At 43.4% G+C, this 20,058-nt stretch overlaps 1 protein-coding gene across 1 annotated transcript in view; it reads right to left on the bottom strand.

Annotated features, from left to right (window-relative positions):
- Window positions 1-899: 899 nt before the first annotated feature.
- HERC3 (HECT and RLD domain containing E3 ubiquitin protein ligase 3) overlaps window positions 900-20,058 on the bottom strand; it is a 41,969-nt gene continuing 22,810 nt past the window's right edge. The window contains exons 11-24 of the mRNA XM_088521955.1: window positions 17,909-18,020; window positions 16,400-16,589; window positions 14,535-14,698; window positions 13,826-13,939; window positions 12,448-12,471; window positions 12,272-12,361; window positions 10,530-10,700; window positions 9,764-9,907; window positions 8,237-8,403; window positions 6,990-7,056; window positions 6,434-6,516; window positions 3,105-3,288; window positions 2,297-2,399; window positions 900-1,289 (exon numbers count right to left, since the gene is read on the bottom strand). Of these exons, the coding sequence (XP_088378081.1) occupies window positions 1,081-1,289; window positions 2,297-2,399; window positions 3,105-3,288; window positions 6,434-6,516; window positions 6,990-7,056; window positions 8,237-8,403; window positions 9,764-9,907; window positions 10,530-10,700; window positions 12,272-12,361; window positions 12,448-12,471; window positions 13,826-13,939; window positions 14,535-14,698; window positions 16,400-16,589; window positions 17,909-18,020 (1,822 nt within the window). The 3' untranslated portion in view covers window positions 900-1,080. The remainder of the gene's footprint in view (window positions 1,290-2,296; window positions 2,400-3,104; window positions 3,289-6,433; window positions 6,517-6,989; window positions 7,057-8,236; window positions 8,404-9,763; window positions 9,908-10,529; window positions 10,701-12,271; window positions 12,362-12,447; window positions 12,472-13,825; window positions 13,940-14,534; window positions 14,699-16,399; window positions 16,590-17,908; window positions 18,021-20,058) is intronic.

The raw sequence follows: 20,058 nt of genomic DNA, 5'->3' as shown, positions 1-20,058 counted from the left end.
TGCAAAAATAAAAACAGTCTCCAAAGAGAGGGTTAATACGTGATGGTAAGTTTTGTGCTCTTCCCTTCTTCTCTGGCCTCAGGAGCCTGGAGAGCTTGCCAGCATGCAGGCATGCGCACGCGCACGCACGACTTGGGGACAAGGCAGCAGCGGCACAAGCAGCCACCTCTCCTTGCATTGCAACAACACGTCTGCTCAGATGGAAAACAGCACCCAGCTAAGCCCACCCTGTCTGTCTTGCAGACCTACCAACATAGACTCACAATACAATAGAGGGGCAATTTGAGCAACCCGTTACTATAGGTACAGTTTGTTCTTCCGAAAGCCTGAACACAACACCCATGCCAGAGGAACTTTTTTTACAGGGCTTTTTTTAAGAAGACATTGTTTGGGAACAACATTTGAGACAAAAGAGGACAAACAGGCCAACCCACAGGCCACGTACTCACGGCGAGGCAGCCTGCGGCAAGAAGGCAGAGCTGCACCAGAACCAACACTCTGTCCTGGGAGGTCACAAACGACGGGCCAAGGCCAGGACCCACCTGCCCCACCAAGGGGCAGAGGAGCTGCATGCGTTCAAAGCAAGCAAGAACCAGCTTGCATTAAAAAGTATGGGGAGAAAAGGGATAGGGAAAAATCACAGCTTTTCAAGGAGGAGCTCACTATTTCACCCCAAATTCCCACCATAGCCTAAAATGCAAAGAATAAAAATGCAAAGAATTAAAATATTTAAACTGGACCGAAAGGAGGGGTAAGTCTGTGTGTGCAGGGGCAGTAAAATCAAACTACAAGGAGTTGCTGGGAGGGCAGTGGTGCAAAGTGAAAAGGGAAACAACAAAAAATGCCTCTGGACTGATTTTCCTTCAGTGGATTAGATAAAATTCAAAGCAATAGACTCTCCCTGATGAAATCCCAGAAAATGCTGACAGCATCTAACTGAGACCCTGCCTCATCTGTATCTATTATTACTATTAATTATATTTTTCCCCAAAATGTTCCAATGCATTCCCTTACAAAAATAAAGCCAATCTCACTGTTTCTTCCCTCCGTATTCAAGTGTCCATGTCTCTTCCCCACCAGTCAGGCTAAGCTAAAGCCCTCGTAGTGATCGATGGCCTGGATGAGGCGGGCGCTGAGGACCTCCTTGCTGCTGTACTTGGGCAGGTCCAGCAGGTTGTAGCAGGTGTGGGCCACGGGCAGGTACTGCTCGCCACTGGCAGTGGACTGGATGACGATGCGCAGGCTTGACATGCCATAGATGGGGATGCGGTCGCTGCCCGTCAGGAACACTGGGAAAAACAGAGGGGAGGCAGGTGGGTTAGGGCGGGCCCGACGGGGCCTGGGACAGACCCCATCGCTGCAGAATCGCTGGCCCTGACGTGCAGGTCTTGGCCAGTCTGCCCAGCTAGAGCATGCAGGACCAAAAGGCCGATAATTTCGAAGCAAAGGGACATCGAAAGGGATCTCGTGGAAGTGCTGATCAGTTACTTGTGATTGGTTTTAGTCCTGGAAGGCAGGGAGGCTTCAGCAGCAGCTGGATTTCTGCTCAGCTCCCTGGGGGAAGGTCGGGTGCTGGACCCCGCGCTCACAGCTGCCATGCACCAACATGCTCAGCAGCTCCCTGTCCACCTCGTGTCAGAAGGAAGGGCCACAAGCCACTGCCAGGCTTGTGGTTCAGCTCACTCTGCTCTGAAGCCATTTGTTATTTTTTGCTAGGGCAATAAAAATGGGATTTTACCCTACAGCCTTTTCCAAAGCAACATCTTGCCTGAAGCGTGCGATGCTCTGAAAAGCAGCTGGAGACAGGGGAACTACACCAGCAGAAAAATGGCTGAAGGCTCAGCATGTTTCAGGGATGCTATTTCAGGGGGTTTCTTCTCCTTCTCTGTACAGGGACCACCACACAGGGACGCCATGGGGAGGGCACCCATCTCTCACCCGTTTCCCTGCTACCTGGTGCACAAGCTTCCCCACACCCCACCCCACAACTGTTCTGAATCCACCACCTGGCAACACGTGCAGAGGCCACACTCCCTACAAGAGACTGCATGGGATCGCGCGCTGCAGACATCAGCTCAGGGCTGCCACATGCAGCTAGAGACAGAATGTGGGGATTTTGAGGGTGAAAATGAACACAAAAGAGAAAAACAATGGAGGAGAAAGCAGCAGATGATCTAATAGATAACTCAAGGGCTAGTCATTTGGTTTCTAACAGTGCAGCGACCCTGGAGCTGGGTAGACACACACCCGATTTTCCAATTGCAGGAGACAGCCTGCATCACTGCAAGATACTTACAGAGAAATTTCTTCTTCTTTTCCAAGGGAAATGCATGGAAGGTTTCCCAAAACATCCTCACTGTTGGGTGTGTTGCAGTGTAGTCTCCTTTGTAGACAGCACTCTGTTAAAGCCAGAAAGTCACATCATTTCACCTGGCACTAGGAATCAGAGACTAAGTTGAAACCTGAGCTGGTCTCTCCTCGTCTCTGATGTCAGATCCACATCAGACAGTCGTGACACAGAGCACAAGCCGCGTCATGGGCAATACTGCAGCTCAAGGAAGCAGAAAGCGCTCCCAGCTGCGTGAGTCACTAACAGGCACAGAGAGGAGACCCGAGGTGCCTGCTCACAGGTGGGACTCAGGGACAGGATCGTGCGCTCTGCGCCGCAGAGCCAGTTCCACTGCAGAGCCTGGGCCGCAGCAAGTACCTCGCTGAGCTCTGTGCTGGGAGAAGAGACAACTCTTGCTCTGCGTCCGGAGCCTGTGGCTCACTGCTTTTTCCCCTGTGCACTGAAGTAAGTGTTACTCTGGATAAAGACCCAATATTGCCATTTCCCTTCAGCTTCAGGCTTCATCCCTAAACATGGGATGCCTCCTCTCCTGTGCCTTCTCATCCCCAATTCCCTCCCTGGGTTTTACTAGGAGTAGGAGAGCCCAGCAAGATAGGACTTTACATGCGAGTGCTGGCAGGGCGTATCACAAGTACAGAAAGAGACATCTGTGATTTATCACATGTCATGTGCCAGACAAGTGCCCATCTCACCCAACTGCCCCATCCTGGTACTTGTAAAAAAGAAGAGACATAACGCAAGACGGAAGGTTTACCTCCTCCAGTTCCTCCCAGTTGTAGTTACTGTTGCCAACTATCATGGCCCTGAGCTCTGTGGGCTGGAAGAGTTCCAGAACTTTCCCACCACACACTTTCAGGAAGCCACTGGAAAAGGCCATGTACCACTCATGGATAGAGAGGTTGAAGATGTAATTCACATAGGCTTCAACAAATTCTTCCCTAGCACATTGAGAGAGAGAAGGCAAAGGAAAGCACTTTTATTCATATGGCAGTGGCACAGCTAGTCTTCCTACAGAGCAATTGTGGCATGCTTGACAGGGATTAAAGAGGAAATCTCCTAAGTATTCAAAATAAAATAGCCAAACTGTTCAGCAGGCCAGAATTAAATGCTTCTGCCTGTAATGCACCCTACATACATCAGTCTCCTGCAGGTTCACCTCACTGCCTTCCTCCCGCTGAGCTAAGCCGCTCTAACTTCAGTCACCAGGCAAATGTGTCCACCCTCTGGCTCTGCTCTCGCAACCCCACCTTTAGAACGTGCAGGAAATAGCCTGTGGCTCTTGCCAGGCCGCAGGCGCTGGCGGTTGCTCAGCACAGGGCCGCCTGCCCATCTGCAGTGACCTCCAATGCCTGGGTCCGGGAGCCAGCAACCCCCGAGGCAGCAGGAGCCCAGCCAAGCAGACAGTGCCCTGAAGGCTGCTGGGTCCAAACCTGAGCGCCTCATAAAGCCCCCGTTGGTACCCTGTAATTTTGAGAGGCAGCTGCAGCTGACTCAGTCCTCGCTGAGATTCCTGCCAAGGGTTCAGCGCCTTTGAAACCAAAGCAGTAGCTCAGGCAAGACTAAGAAAATCCTGCAATGAAGTCTTGGCCTGAAACAGTGGGTCTGATTCCCTCCCCCCTGCCCCCAAAGGGAAATACCCCAAGAAACCAGGTTAACTCTGAGGAAATTCCCTCACTACAGAGCAGGAAAAGTACTGTTACGGGGACAGCTATGGGAGCAGATACCGCCTCTTCACCTTCAAACTCTGGGTAAACAAATCTAGGACTTGCTCTGATCAACATTTGGAGTATGTGGCAAAGACGATGACTTTTCTCAGAATGACAACGCTGTTTTGCCTCAAGGTGTTCCAAGAATAGCATTAAAATAAAATAAAAAATGTTCTGTAATCATTGGCCAGAAACTTCTGGAAGGCCTTGGCCAAACTCTTGTCTCTGGACTTTATCAGGTTAAGCATCTTTATTATACTGTCTCTTTCCTTTTCTTAGGGCATCATAATTTGAGTGCAGCACTAGAATTTTACTTGTGCAATGACTTAAAATATTTCCCCTGTTTATATCTGACGATAAAGCATCAGCCTGCATAATGTGGCAAACTGAGACATGAAACTAGCCTGTGTGGGTGGAACAGCTGCTTTTTCCTGACGTTTGAGAGAAGCTCATGCCTTCTATCAGCAACTAGACAGGTCAGGAAGAAATGTCCACTATCTGAGTCTACTAGCTGAGGAGGCCACAACGGAAAGAAACATTTTGACCTTTTGGTGGAGGAATTCTCATGGTATATGCTGTGTCAAAAGAGCAAAGGATGGGAGGGAAGCCTTAAAACAAAAACTAAGCAGCAGATTAATAAACATGAAAGCTTGGAATAAAAAACCACATGGCAAAGGGGCATTTACTGCCCACGCATTTGTTTAACTGCTATTTTCCTGGTAGTCACCTGAGCATACCATAAATCCAAGCTGATCAAGTGCTTAACTGTTGCTTAATACCTCTGTAACTGTTATGGTCATGAACCTTCTATCAAGAACATTCTCTGTTGCATCACCCAATACGAACCCCAAAGGACAAGGGGAAAATGCTGGCATTTCCTGCTTGGCATTTTTCAGTGAAAGCAACGCTGTGAATCTTTCAGTTCCGGGCGCACCTTCTACCAGCAGGAAGGGCAGTGCCCAAGGACATGCACGTAGCGACTCAGGCCAGGAGGGCAGCAAATTGCTCCTCTGACCTCTGAACACAGCAGGGAGGAAGTCATTAAGCGGTGCAACTTGGATGAAATGGCAGCTTTGTCTAGACTTGGATTTAGAGGTTAGCTGGAGTTCAACCATGCTGGCCAAGGCAAAGCAATTACATTCTGGAATGTGTTAAAAGCTGGTGCAGCTGCAAACTACCATTTCTCCTCATTGATTTGCTTTTCTTGTTGCATATCCTGACTCAAAAGTTGCAGGATCTAATGTGGATGCTCTTCCCAAACATTTGCTCTGAGCCATAATTCTTCCTGCCCCTAGGTCAGTGTGTCACACAGTAGGAAAACAGCCTCTTCCTTTGCAGTGAACATGGCCAACATAAAAGGGGACTACCACTAACGTTTTCATTTTGACCTCAAATACTCCTTCGTTTACCTGGAGTCCACCTTCTCTATACAGCCAGACACATTTACACTGCTTCAGATCCACTTGGATTTTGCATGGAGGCAGCTATCTATCTGTAATAATGCACCCATGTGTGCAGTAGCTAGGAGAGTAACAGACAATGCTTTTGTTACTGCAATGGCTTTAGACACAATCTGAAGCTTTTAAAATAATCAGATTAATACAAAATGACTTCATCTCCAGACTTGCCAGCAAGGTCTTCAGCAGCCCCAGTATAAGCCCCTAGCCATGCAGCCGACTAATCACTGGATCATCCTGTTTTGACAGCGCAGAAAGAATCTGAATGCTGCTTAAAGTAAGAAAGGCATTTGCAGAAATCCAATTACTGGATTACAAGAAGAAAACAGTTCAGTAGTTGAAAAAAAAAATAAAAAGGAGGGGAAATGGTAGCAGTGCTGGTAATAACTCTCAGGGGGTCAGTCAAATGGAGAGGAGTCTATGCACAGTAGTGCCTTGTAGCTGTGCTCAGTGATGGTGGTCCTCCTGTCTACCAGGCATGCACAAGGGAATGTGCTTCCTGCTCCAGAACTAAGAGCCTAAATAAGTTTGCTCATTTCAGTTTTGTTTTTTGGTCATGTACAGTTTCCGTAAACACAATCAGGGAGATCAACTCTCAAGGGCCTCACATTACATGGCAATCTCTGTTTACTGGGTGCAAGCTGTGTTAAGCTGTGCTAAGGTCGCATGGGAAGGTCTTTTATAGGGGAGATGTGCACGCAAAATGGTGTGGAACATTCCCTAAACACGGGCGAAAAGATGCTGAAAACTTTCCTGTTTATTTAAGGGCCACAGATGCCTAATGACTTTGAGCTAGTCCTAGAATATGCTCACAGTAATTTCTAATGCTCTTCCCAAACTTCATCTCAGCCAAATTTGCTGTGGCATTGTGTCTGACTTTACCACAAATCTGAGTCCACCCCCATATATGCCCCACTTACTTATTATCCTTCTGCACCAGAATTTTGTCTCCATCTTCAATCAGGTTCTTGTACTCTGTCACACCATAGCTTTCCCTGCAGATCTATACACAAACAGAAAACTAGTTTTATCAAAAATACTTCCCAGACCATGAGTCTGCGACAAGATACAAGGTTCTCTTTCATAGTGGATTATTGGTATGAGAAGGATGCAGTAGAGAGACCAGAAAAAAGGGCAAATGCAAAGTAAGTTTTCTCTGCTGCAAATGCCGTTTATGTTTCACTTTTTATTTATTTATTTATTTATTTTTTACATTTTTGCTTGCTGTACAACTACAATGCAAACCTGGAAGGGAATAAAGTCACCCTTTTAGGAATTTTTCTAAAGTATCCTGTATATTGGTGTACATGGCAAAAGTTATTTTAGGTATTTAGGTATCAATTTCTTGCAGGGAAAAAATGGTATTGGTCACTATAAAAGCTATTTTTAACTATAAATTATAATATAAATTAATAAGCAGATGGGCTTCAACTGTACCATAACAATCAGAGCACTGACAAGTTAAATATGTCTTACTGTAAAATTCAAGCAGAATGTCTCTTCTACATCTTCCCCTGGGTAATCTAAAAGCTGCTGAAGACTCCTAGAAGAGAGGTAGGGAAAGAAGAGGAAAAATCAAGACCTTCAGAAAAACATATATTTAAAGGGAATAATAAAATCAGCAAAAGCAAACAGTATCATACAGCTAGGTAACAGGATTACAAGAGAGAGAAACTCTGAGTGACTTAAAGAGACAAGAAAAAATATGCTCCAAACATGCAGACATTTTGTTGGAATCAGGATAAATGCCACTCTACATAAACTATCAATATAATCCATACCTACCTGGTATAAGTAACCCCATTAATGATTCTAGCCTCAGAACAGAGTTACATTTCTAGTTCTTAAGGCCTGCTGGATAGTATAAACACCACACAAAGGTATGAGGAGATGGAGGAAGTAAAGGTGGTGGGAAGTTATATCTATATCCCATTATATACAAATTATTCTTGTCCTATTCCTTTAAATCTTGCTCCTGTCCTCTTGGTATTTTACTTCGTTATTGTTAAATGCAGCTGAAAACTTTGCACTGATAAATCAGACAGCAGCTCAGCAGAAAAAAAGGAAACAGCAGTCAAGACGGAGCGATCTTAACCTCTCAGTGTGAGAGGGGACAAAAGGCCCCTGCAACTTTGCAGAAGACATTCCATCCCTCACTCAGAAAAAGCCATCCCTTCACCCCATTCAGCCTCCTTCCTAGCATCAGACCATGTCAGAGTTACGGTGGTCCAAGGAGCAGATAACAGAGGAGTTGCCCACAGGAACCCGTCCATCCCACGCACAGCTCCCATCCTGGGATGCATCGTGAGCCGCACGTCAGAGCGGCTCGCTAATCCAAGCCTAACTAGAGGGAAGAGGCTGAGGCCACGATCTGGGATCCTGCACGTGATCACATTGTGGAGTGAGAGGCCCCCACTCCCTGCTTTCTAAGCTATGTGGGAAGTCTCCTTTGGACATTTTGATACCCATTTGTTTGGTGTCAGAAAGGTGGGTGCAGGGGTTACAGTCTGAGTACTCTGACCTGAGCCTGTGGGAGAGGAGATGGCTCCTCTGAAACTCCTCACATGCCTAAGTATCTTCCTAGGATCATGACCCCCAGATTCATCTGCCACTAAAATGGATCGGGAGGTGGCTTACTGAACAGTTATTATCCAGTTTGGCATTTCTTGTTCCCAAGAGGATGGTTTCCACTCCCAGAAAGGCTGCCATGTTTTTTTTCATACCTTCCTTCTGTAGGGGACAGCTCCTTCAAATCCTCTAGGCACGGCTTCACATTCAAGAGCTTTTTGTACAGAGCCAAGGGAAAGTGCAGGTCTACCACGGTGAAGTTGTATATTGCAAGACCGCATATGATGCCAATCAAGTGAAACCAGTTGTGTTCTACAAAACACTTCAAAACCACGCACAGAAATCCTGATGAGACACACTGTGACTAGTGCAGTGCACAGTACCCGTTATCCCCATGAGGCGATGACATTAACAAGCTGCTCACTACTTTCTCAGCTGGGGCAAAAGCAAAGTGCTTCCGACAGGTCCCAGGCTGATCCTCAAGTCCTTGATCCTGGCCCTGCTGGACTGTGGCACAGAATGGAGGCTTTGAAAAACAAGACCTATTACCTTTGCAAGCAATCATCAGCTGCAGAAGCAGCTTCAAATAGCTACCGCTCCTTTCCATCTTTTCTGTGCTTTCTTTTTTTTCTCTTGGATTTAGACATCAATGAGGTTTTAATGTTTGTCATCTATTACTGCAAGAAAATATGCAACACCTCTACCTCCTCCCCCCATCCTGTTTTCTCTTACAAACTTACACACAGCCATAGCAGTACCTAAACAAATACAGGTAGGTGTTGGTATATTGGTCTTCATTCCTCCCCACATTTACTTGCACACTGAGATGTCAGTCACAATCAGTCTGCTTCTATTTGTTTAATGTTGCAGGTAAGTGATTCTGGTATTTGCAGTGCTTACACTGCCATTATTCTTAGTGTCAAAAGACATGCTCTTTTTACATCATGAACAAAAAGAGTAATTGCTCTGTAATACTGCTTACAAGTTACCAGGTACCATGTTATTTCTTTCTTTGTAAAATATAATTAATGAATTAAAAGAACCCCCACCAGAGGAGCTATACCTTAAGGGGAGACTGACAACTTAGTTTTCCATTCTATTAGCAAGAAAGGGCAAGGAAAAAGGACATAACCATCACCTCCAGCATACTGATATCTTACAGCAGGGAACTTGCACTTCACACTCTTCCAAAACCAACCAACTTTGCTACAAACCATGTTTCTTGACTTTTAAGAGCATCCTGACATAAAGCATTAACAAGTTTAGATCCTGAGTGTGATAGTGATGCATGAGTAAGTGGATTGATTACAATTATGTGAAGAGCAGGGGAAGCACAGAAGCTCAGGTCAGCCTCTGGTCCTGTAAAGCAGAACATGATTGTCACATTCATGTTAATAAGAGTTCTATTAACCTTTCCATCATAAACTGGCATCTGATACTTAATACATGTTTTATTGTGGGATAAGAATGAAGAAAAAGAGCCAGTTCTTTAACAGGTGTAATGATCATGGGTCCATTAAAGTTAATGGCCTATAGTAATTGATACTGGCTGGAAATAGAGCTTGCATTGTGTCGTGGGAGGAAAATGTGAGGAAGATCATTACCACAGCTGCTGCTAACTCCCTTGTCACTCAAAGGGAGCTTATTCATTCAAGCAACATGGATACAGGGCAAGGGCTCACCGTGTCTGAAAACCACAGCAGGTTTGACTCTGGATAGTAAGTGAACATGCCATAGATGGGGTTGAGCAGCTCTTTTAACAATAGCAGGAAAAATTCTTTGGTCACCCCTCCAGCATCCACAGCTTCCTCACCATCAAAGATGACCTGCAGGAAAAGTCAGTCAGTAACAAGGACGCAGAAGTGAGACTACAAGTGCATCAGATGTATTTCTACCAGGAAGCTATGCAAAGCCCTTACATACCCAAATCCATCTCGACCCATAAGCCCGTTTCAGTGCTTTGTTTGCCAAGAGGGAAAGGGAACAGGAACTAGGAAATTTGGCATTTTGAAAAACGTTTTAGTCCTCATTTTTCTCATGTTGAATGGTAACTAAATCATAAATAGCCATCTGTCCTCCCTACCAAAGAAGCAGCAACAAGAGTGCAAGCAATTGTTACCACAGCTGCTTCTAGCAGCTTCAAACTTTGTTGCAACCTCCAAGGGGTAAAACACATCCTATTGGGAGTGACCTATTCCTGTAGAGTGGCAGAAGGGATGCTACATCATGACCAAGAAATGTTTTCCTCCCTCTCCCTTATATTGTAGGCACACGAGGAAAATGGCCCCGAAATAGAAAGCAACCTTTACATGCTTTGTAAAATGACCATTGCCAATACATCCCAGGGGTGACAGAAGAGAAACACTGATGAAGAGGTAGTGTGAAGGAGGGAAGGGCTGTAGAAATGTCAGGCGGATGAGAAGTGCTGAAGGAATGGAGAAAACTTACTTTAAGAGGCTTTTTTAAATCAATGTCCGAATGTATGCTCAACTCCCTCAAAGCATCACCAACCAAGTTACTCCTGCGGACATGAAGTACCAGGAAGGGGCTTCTGACCAGTAGAGGCTCGAGGGTGAGAAGCATGAAGACATTCTGCAAATTTGCACCATTTATTGCTACCTGAAAATGAGAAAAGTGTGAAAAAACAGCTGCTGATTTGCTCCTTTCTTCTTCTGAAAGAAAAACAGTTAGTAGCCATATGCCTGGTGTTCCTTTCTTCCTTACTTTTAGTCTGCTTTTGCAGGTGTACAAAGATTCGATGCATATGTCTGCTTCTGTGCATACGTGTGCCTAATTTCCCCCCATTTCCCACATCCACACCTTCTGAGTCCACTGACTTCTTTCAATCAAATTTGAGCCAGCTCCCAAACACTGTGTGACATAAGGCAGATAGGTGGAGGAAAGAGCAGAGAAACTCAGTGTGAAAATATCCCTTAAAAGATGTCAGAGAGTCTGTGAGGGGTGGCAACATTACTAAAGCTGGTGACTACTGCAACTTGCAAGGCACCAGGGAACCCACCCACACAGTCCAAAGTTTGCACCTACATGGATTTTCTGGTGTTGGGTGAGACACAAATACTAGCCAAAGCTTTGACTACACATTTTGACTACACATGTTTATTCTCACTCACAGAGTCTAGAGTCTAGTAAGTGACAAATGCACACTGTATGCAAGGTATATGCTGTGCATATACCTTCCTCGCAGCAATACACTGCTCACAATCACCTTCTGGGAAGCTGGAAATATATGGGAGAGGTTTGCAAAAATGACAGCAATCAGAGGCCAACCCAAAACTCTTGAGTGAGTGTAGGCCCAACCTTCTCTTCCTTGACAGGGACCGTGTGTTTTAAGTGACCCCAGAAAAGCTCAGAGATGGATCTTACATGAGACTGGCACCGCAGCCATGTGTAACTGAGGACAGTTTTCTACTTTGAAGGAACCTGGCAACCAAAGACGTTGCCAAACTCTTTTTTCCAGAGGACGGGACTGTTCTCTGAGCCCACCTGCACTGGGTGCAGAACCAATGACCACTGCTCTCCCCTCTCAGGAGCCACCTCCATGAGCAGTGCAGCTAGCACTGAGCAGTGACACTGGCACATGTGACAGGCCAACTGTCCCTGTCACACACTGTCTGGGACATAGTTTGGCCCCCACCTACAGGGTAAGGGCATCAGAGCAGATGAGCTGCTGTGGCCTCACTCTTGGAGCACCCAGGCTCCATGCCCTTCACTGCAGACACTGCAGTGACAACAGTAACTGCTTGCAACCATGAATGAGGTCATGAGCTGGACCTCAAGCCTCCATTTCTGACCATTAGATCATCTGTCAGGCAGAAACTTCAAAAAGGAACCCACTTACCTAAAAGCCCGTCTGTTTTGCCAGCGTTACAGCTCTTCTAGTAGAGACATCACCTTGCTTCTACCCTTAGATGACCACAAACACACAGTTTTCTGTTTAAATTTCTATCGCATCTCGCAGTTCTGATTTTTCCAAGCTTATTGAAGTGTAAGAAACCAGGAACTGCCTCTGCAGTATCCGAAGTGGAGATTTCCCAACTAATGTATCCCCTCTTGTCACAGAAACAATGAAATGCTGCACACTAACTCCCAGTGAATCCTTTGCAGAAGCTGATAGGAAAGGCAGCAAAAAAAGAAATGGAACAGGAAAATGAGAAAATAAAAAATGGTACCTGCATCTGTAGTTCAGCATCTGTCTGTAACATCTTGGTCTTAGCCTGAGCATCAAAGATGAAAGGGTAAGAACAGAGTGTCACAGCATCCTGCAAGAAAGGTAGGCAAGTTGGTTCCCATTTTGCAGTTTTGATAAGCTTCTTCAAATAAGAAATATGAAGAAAAATTCTCTTACCTGCATGATAGAAGGTCTTACTTTCTGTGAAAGCAAAAAAAAAAAAAAGGAAAAAAAGGAAAAAAGGAGAAAAAAAATTAAAAATCCTTCATTCTGTTAATATCTGTTAATATTGTCTCTTGTTTTTTTTTAGGATGGACTAGTTCAAAGGTGACCCAATGAACCCTTGTCTCTTCTGACACCAACAACCTTTTTTCTTCTTAAAGAGAAGTACAGAAAATTCCTTCTCAAGGAAATGCACGAGCTCTAATTCAAAACTGGTGCATCAGATATTGCTAGGACTAACTAAGCAGAGGACTAAGAGGACTAACTGGCACAGAAGTCTGTGCTAGCTTGCTGTAAGTGAAAAATTCACTCTTCTGAAGGAAACAAGGAAAATATCTCCACAGCAGAAACCATGTGAAACAACATGAGAGAATGTAAGGTCACAACATGACAATGTAAAACCACTCCAGGAACAAAACTTACTCCTCTTATCAGGCATATTGATGCCTTTTTTTTTTTTTTTTCCAACTACTGTTACACAAAATTGAGTCAATATTATATTGCTCCAGTCACTGAAAGCAAGCACAGAACAGCACTGCTTATACAATAGAAGGTAGGGATAGGGGCCATAGCACACATGACATTTACAAAGTCCATAAAAACACGTAAACTTCTTGCTACAGTCAGGTTTTATTCCTGCATCAGCCCTTGATGGATGGCCATGGCATTTTCTCATATTTGGGATTTCTTTCCTCCCTACAGTTAAATATTTTTATTGGGTTTCTACGCAGCATTTTCCAGCCCTCAGTTTAGTCATCTCCATTCTTACAGATGGGAAAGTGAGGCATAAAAGAGGTGAAGGGTCTTACCCAAGATCACCCAGCAGGTTACTGGAAGAGCCAGGAATAGAACCCACATCTCTTGAGTCTTGGTTCAGTCCCCTAGCCAGTACGCCACACTGTCTCCTCTTATAGAGCAACATTTTAAGATCACTGGCTACATTATTCACAATACCTGCCTAAACAGCAGAAGTAAAGGGTAAAAATTATAATTTTAGAATACAGGATTTGACTCCTGAGGTTGTTGAGTACATTAAAAGGATCCAGCGACTCAATTAATCCCCTGGTGCAAGGATCATATGGGACTCGCACGAATCATCACAAAGATCGTTACAAGCATAAGTTAAATATTGTTAGCTTTAGCTTTTCAGATGGTCTTATTTTAAGGCAACTTTGTCAAGATACTGAGTACCCAAATCTGAGAGATCTTACATAAAGATGCTCCTATGCTGTACATATTATAATCTTATTAAGGATATTAAAAATGCAGATCTCTTAGGAGCAGAGACACAAACATGAACAGCTATTTCATGACTACACATAAAAGCTCTTACCATTCCAGCCTGATGCAAGAACCACATGAGATAATCCTCCTGAATGTCCACCAAACTGGAAATCTCAGGGATATAAAACTTATCATATTCTATGTGCTTAACTTTCTGATTTACCTAGTGAAGAAAGCAGAAGGTTTTGAAAATATGGATGCATTCAGCATTTTTCTATGAACAGGCAGGCTTGCTTTAATCAAAGAGGCTTCCCCTCATAGTTCAGGTGAAATCAAACACAGCAGCTTACAACATTACGCCTCAGAAAGCCTTGCAAATTACTGAAGTGTCTTATATTTTACTATGAACTAATTGAGATAACTAATAATGCAAAACATGGTAGAGAAAAACTTTTCTTACTGCTTCTTTTAGTTCTTCCTCCTCCTCAACAAGCACTGAAGCAGTGGGAGCAGAAAGGATGATGAAACAGGTATTTGCGATGGAAAAACAGGTATTTAGATGACACACAGTCTCAGCAGTGCTCAGCAGTGGCACTCTCTAAGGTAAATTTTTCCTAGTGTTTGAGACAGGACTGGACAGTCTTCAAGAACCCTGAATTCAGGACAAGCGCTAACATCTTCCTTCTTGTGCTGTCTCAATGGCCAATGACAGAGATGTCAAGCCAGGCCTGTAACTGTTCTTGAGCTGCCAAATGGCAAAGGGCAGAGACTAGACTGTGAATCATTGGGGCCAGCTTGCACGCAGGCTTCCCTCTCACCTTGTGGAGCTTCTCCAGAAGTCTGAGAGCAGCTGTAATGTAGCTGCTGAACAAGACCGGGATGAGCAGTGTCTTTCTTCCGCTAAGCAGGTACACCACTGCCCCTTTGTAGAGGTCCACTAGCCTCAGGAAATACCTTGGGCACACCTGAGACCACCAGTTATCTGGAAAGGAGAGGAACATCAATATAAATATTAAATGGAAGGCCACAGTGTGTTATTCTAAATATGCGGGTACAGCTGAAAACAGGGAAATACACCTAATAATAATTTTGGGAAACCTCCCAATTTCTCTCCTAACTGCAGAAGTAGGAAGGTATGACAAGTCAGCTGCAGATGCTAGAAGTCTCAGAAGTCCTTCTCTCCTCTTTCATATAACCACCCCGTTTGCTACCCACCCCCCACACCAATTAGTGCTGGAGCCTAATTCAAGATTTTTGCAAGATATTGAGTTCTTGCAGAGAACCTATGACCAAACTCTCTGTCACTTTAATTGCTCTCCCATTCCCTATTTCTTTATTAGTGACAGGAAAATAGTTGCATGGTCCCTTCTCCATCAGTACCACAGTTTTCTAGCAAGTGTCAGGAAAGCCTCCCTGGCACATCCGTGCTAAAGGTCTGAACTCCTCCTTGTTAAGAAAGTTGATTACTTTCTTGGCCAAGACAATAAGCCCTGCTTATCTTCTGAAGGTACCCAGGTTTATTAACATCTTCACCAGACCTAATCTGCCTGCAAAGTAGAAGCAGGAGCTTGAGAAACCATCACATCTATTGATAGAAACAAACACCAGTTTAGTTTCTTGGATGCAAGTACTATAATAAACTGTGACAGGCAGAAGTATGAGGATCCTTTACATTTCTATACGCAGTCAATCACAGTGGACTAGGAACTCCAAGCACAGGAGACGAGCTGGTCCCAAACTCTCTCTTAATAAGGACAAAAACTCAATTTAATTGCAGCAATGCTCCTGGAGGCCTGAACGCATTACATAGCATTAGGCATAGCTTATATGAGAATTAGTATAAGATAACCTAAAGCCACACAAAACATAACAAAAAGTAACAGCTTAGCAAACATTAGTATGGACTGCAAGCAGCATATATTCTACTTAGCTTAAGCTAAGCTAATAGGAAATAATATGAGCAGAAATGTGAAGATTCAGATGCAGGAGAAGAGCTGGGATGTTCAGCATGATGAGAAAACAGTAGGTTTTTCTGTACCTTATATAGGACAAGATCATTGTGTATAAGAAGTACATTCAGAACAGGATATTTAGAATAGGATATTTTAATGTGGGTAATAGCTGGATAAATTTAAAAGAGTAAGGTATTTAATCCTCACTATATACAAAACCAATGCTCATGCGACAGCCTTAAAATTTTCTTTGGAACCAAAACTTTGAAGGTAGGTAAATTAGATAGGGCTCTCAACTTCTCTCTTCTTAACCTGAATTTTATTTCTCATTTATTATCCACACTATCAGGCATTTTATGTTTTGTATTACTGCAGCTGATGTGCTTCCCATATTTTACCTGTATGGCAAATTCTTTATTTCCTCATATTTTAAACCTAAAATTCAAAGCACTCTCGAAAAAAACTTTTACATGGCAACTTAGTTTTGGGGATGGGGTTAGATTCCTTGACTGCTTTTGGCTCCCTGCTCCTTTCTGGAGGTGAATCCTTCCTAACAACACTATACCGAAAATAACCATCAATCATCAGTGCAGCTGCGGTAGCAAAATAAAAGGTTAAGCCAACACAAAATAAGAGAGAAAAATCTAAAGCCAACACTTTCTTTCCCAGCAGGGTGCTGGAGCAGGATGTGTCTGAAATGGCTCAAATGGAAAAAACGAATTATCCCTTACCAAGAACTTTACTGGGGTTGGTATCCAGGCGCAGGATAGCCATTGCTAGAGGAAGTGTTAATGTTATATAATACTTGGAGTCTTGGAAGAGTGGGAATTCAGGCAGAATCAAATAGATCCTCATTGCCTCAACATCCGGTGGTGAGCTGGACAGCTGAGGAATCAAAAAGCTTTCAAAGCTCTTTAATATCTAGAAGGAAACAAAAGAAAAGAAGGCAACTTATCTTGGGTGATGGAGCATCTACTATTTCGGTCCCACTATGCCTAAAATAAGGATTTGATATGCTGTGTAACCTACAGAAATATGCAATATGCTAAGTCATCTCTGCTTTAGGGGAGCCAGGAAGGTTGAAGATGATGATTAGCTATGGTCAATGAATACACAACAGAAAGGACACGGGTTGATTCTGAAGAGCTGTGGGGAGAACCACACTTTGAATGAATCAGATATCTGTATGACTTAAGTCCTCAGTTCTATAAAGTAATTTTTAGTCTTCAGCCTTTCACTATAATTAATATTTGGCTTGAAATAAATTTTTCTTTTTCTCCTCCCTCAATAATTCACTCAGGCACCTGAAAACAGGCCAGAAATTTTTTTTTTCACTGAGGCTCTCCTTCTGCCATCATAGTAGCTGGAAGACCCTGGGAAACATGTAAGGATTTACAAGGATTGTAAAAAGAATCATATCATAGAACATCACTTTAAAAGACCAAATGATCCATCATTAATTTATGCCACACTATAGAAATTAACTGCCACTATATTTACCTTCAAGTACTGCAGGTGTTATTGTGCATCTTGCTTAGAACCAAACAATGAGGAATTATCATCAAAAAGTCAAAAGAACGGCAGAGATTTTTAGCACCAAAGCCATATAGTTAACAGTTAGAGCGACTTACCTGCACAGCAAACAACCCTAACTTCATTACTTATTTCACGAGATCACACTCCACTAGCTATGAACTGGAAAAGACAGAAGTCACACTGACTTTTGAAAGTCCCATAAAGTTCACCAAAGTTAGTGCTTCTACCCAGCATACATTCAGAAGCCATTTAAAATATTGTGTTAAAATTAAAATTAAGTTAAAAAAAAGTCATGGAAAACACAAAGAATCACATCTCACAGGTCTTGCACTCTTGACAGACAGATCCTGAATTAGAATAAACTGTTAGTATCAACAGTGCTTGAGTTGGTATAAAACAATCAAATACTCAACATGCAAGAAACGAGCATATACTCATTGTTTACAAGTGTACCAGAGGCAAACTTAATTTCAGGAGCTATTTCAAGTAGTCACTGCCATGGGACAAAACTTTTTTTGAAAAAACAAGATTTTGGGCCAGATTCTCAGAAGATGGAATTAGCTCAGGCCAATGAAGACACAAGATCTAGCCTGCAAATACGAAATGCAATCTGCCCCTCAAAAAAGCTCCTGTTACTTCAATGTTAAAGAGGGACAAAGTCTTTACTCTCCCTCTGAATACCCCAAAATCCAGAAGTGCAATACCTGGTCTAGAAGAATGGAGTGCTGAGAGTTCATCAGTTTCTCAAACAGCACTCTGGTGGAGTTCAAATCAATCCCCGGGATCTTCGGACTGGTCTTAAAATGTTCATCAATTCTTTAAAAAAATCACAGACAGGCTGGCATAAATTTAAAAAAAGAGACAGGACTACCCTGTGGCCTGAGAGCATGGCCTGAGAGCAAGCAACAGAGAAATGGTCTCCAAGGAATGAATCAGTCTAGAAATAAAGCAGAACTTTTTGCTAAACACAAGATGGACAAATCACCCTTCTGTACTCCTTAGGGCCTTGGTTAGGGTTGGGATTCCTGCAGATAAATACCTAATTCTTTGATTTCCCCAACACACCTTCCTGACTTAGGAGCCTGCCTGGACAGGTCTGACTTCTTAAAACTCTGTTGAAAAAAAAAAAAAAACCCTAACGTAACACATTGCTGGGTTGCCTGATATACACACCATGCATTTTTAATAGAAAAATTTGTTTATGCACATACCATAAGAAAGGAAAGGGTGATGTGCAAGAAGACGCTGCCTGTTACACAAGGGAACATCAGATGAGGGATTTCAAAAGGAAACAGGGTGAGACTTTCAAAGCAGCTCTTTCAGCAACTCCATCTCCATATTTTCTGTCTCTAAAACTAAACCGGGATCACCACAATCAAACCACAGCACAGTTGAAAGGGGTCTTCATGTGGTATTTAGTTGTAACAAACATGTTCCATTCTTTCTGCTATACTTGAAAGGCTTCAATTTACCCCAGATGCCTGTATAAGTGCAATAATGAGGGCAAGCCTTTGAGGACAATAATATGACAGCTTGATCTAGCATTACTAAAATGTCTTGCAATGCAGCAGGTAAGTTACCCATCTCAGCATCTAGAGCATATTCAGCATCTGTAACATTAGCTCTCAGCACCACCATCTGCAGATAAAACAGCTCCACAGATGACAGTAAAAAAAAAAAAAAAAAAAAATTAAAAAACAGCCACTACTTCAATTCCACTCAAGGATTTCTCCCAAGAGCTGTATGTCACGAGTCACCTTGAGCTTGTGCCATATCCAAACCCCCGAAGGAAAAGGTACCTATTAAACATAAGATGCCTTTGTCAGTTTGCTGATGCGACTCTACTGATTGAAGAAGCTAAATTTAGCCTGCTGTAGTAGAAGAGTTATTTCCATAACAACGCAAGGCTGGAAATAGCTCCTCAGAGTCACCCTGTGGCACAGAAAACTCCAGGCTGTGATGTGCAGAAGCAGCACTGGAGCTGACATGGACAGAAAAGCTGCTCTGCCATTTAACCCTGTGTAGACAATGCAATCCTGCAAGCAGGCCTACATAGCATTAGGATGCTGAAAGGATGTACTAGGGTGTTTCTACAAGGTGCACTGTAACATTCATTTCACATATAAAGATGCATGTTTAAAGACAGCCTCATCTCAGGTTACGGTAGCTTCAGATTTTATGCTGCATTAGGTCACAGATCTTCTGTAAAAGTTAAATCTTGCAGTAGCCAAGATATCACTAAGGTGGAAAGGCAGCCGCACGGGGTGATCAAGTCACGCATTCCACTCCTTTCCAAAATCAAAGGAGATGTGGGACTATTTACTGCGACACAACCACTCGGAAATCTCACAGTGTGAGAAGAAACCATTGCGCCAGTGGGAAACAAGCAGGAATAACGAGTATATTGTTTTCTCTTCAAGTTGTTCTTGGAAAATATTAGTCAAAGGGTATTCAAAGTAACTAGATTCTTCTTCATCTAGCTACAGGTCATTACTCATCACATCACCATAAAAAGTCCTCGTCCTCTTCACCTTATGCTGTTACGTCCCCACCATTTATAGACACAGCCATCACAATCCCTTCCAGCCTACAGCTTGTCACCAAGCTACACATATTACTTCCTTGTCACCACCCATGGTTAGTTACACCCATTAATCCTTTACCAGCAGTCATGCTCTCCTTGAAATTCCTGCTTTCGCAAGCATGAGTGCAAAACTTTCCACAACTGACATCATCTAAAAGGAAAGTGCTGCCATACTGCTTATACGAATGTATTTTTTAAAAGCAGTCCATTTGTAAGTATACCTCCACCCAAGCCAATGCTCACCAGCTAGCTCACTGCGCATGAGATTGT

This window comes from Tinamus guttatus, unplaced genomic scaffold (genome assembly GCF_059628265.1).
Source record: "Tinamus guttatus ecotype Peru unplaced genomic scaffold, ASM5962826v1 Tinamus_guttatus_pri_ptg000140l, whole genome shotgun sequence".
NCBI lineage: Eukaryota > Metazoa > Chordata > Aves > Tinamiformes > Tinamidae > Tinamus > Tinamus guttatus.
The sequence above is the reverse complement of the archived record's forward strand: the minus strand, read 5'-3'. Positions and strand labels throughout refer to the sequence as shown.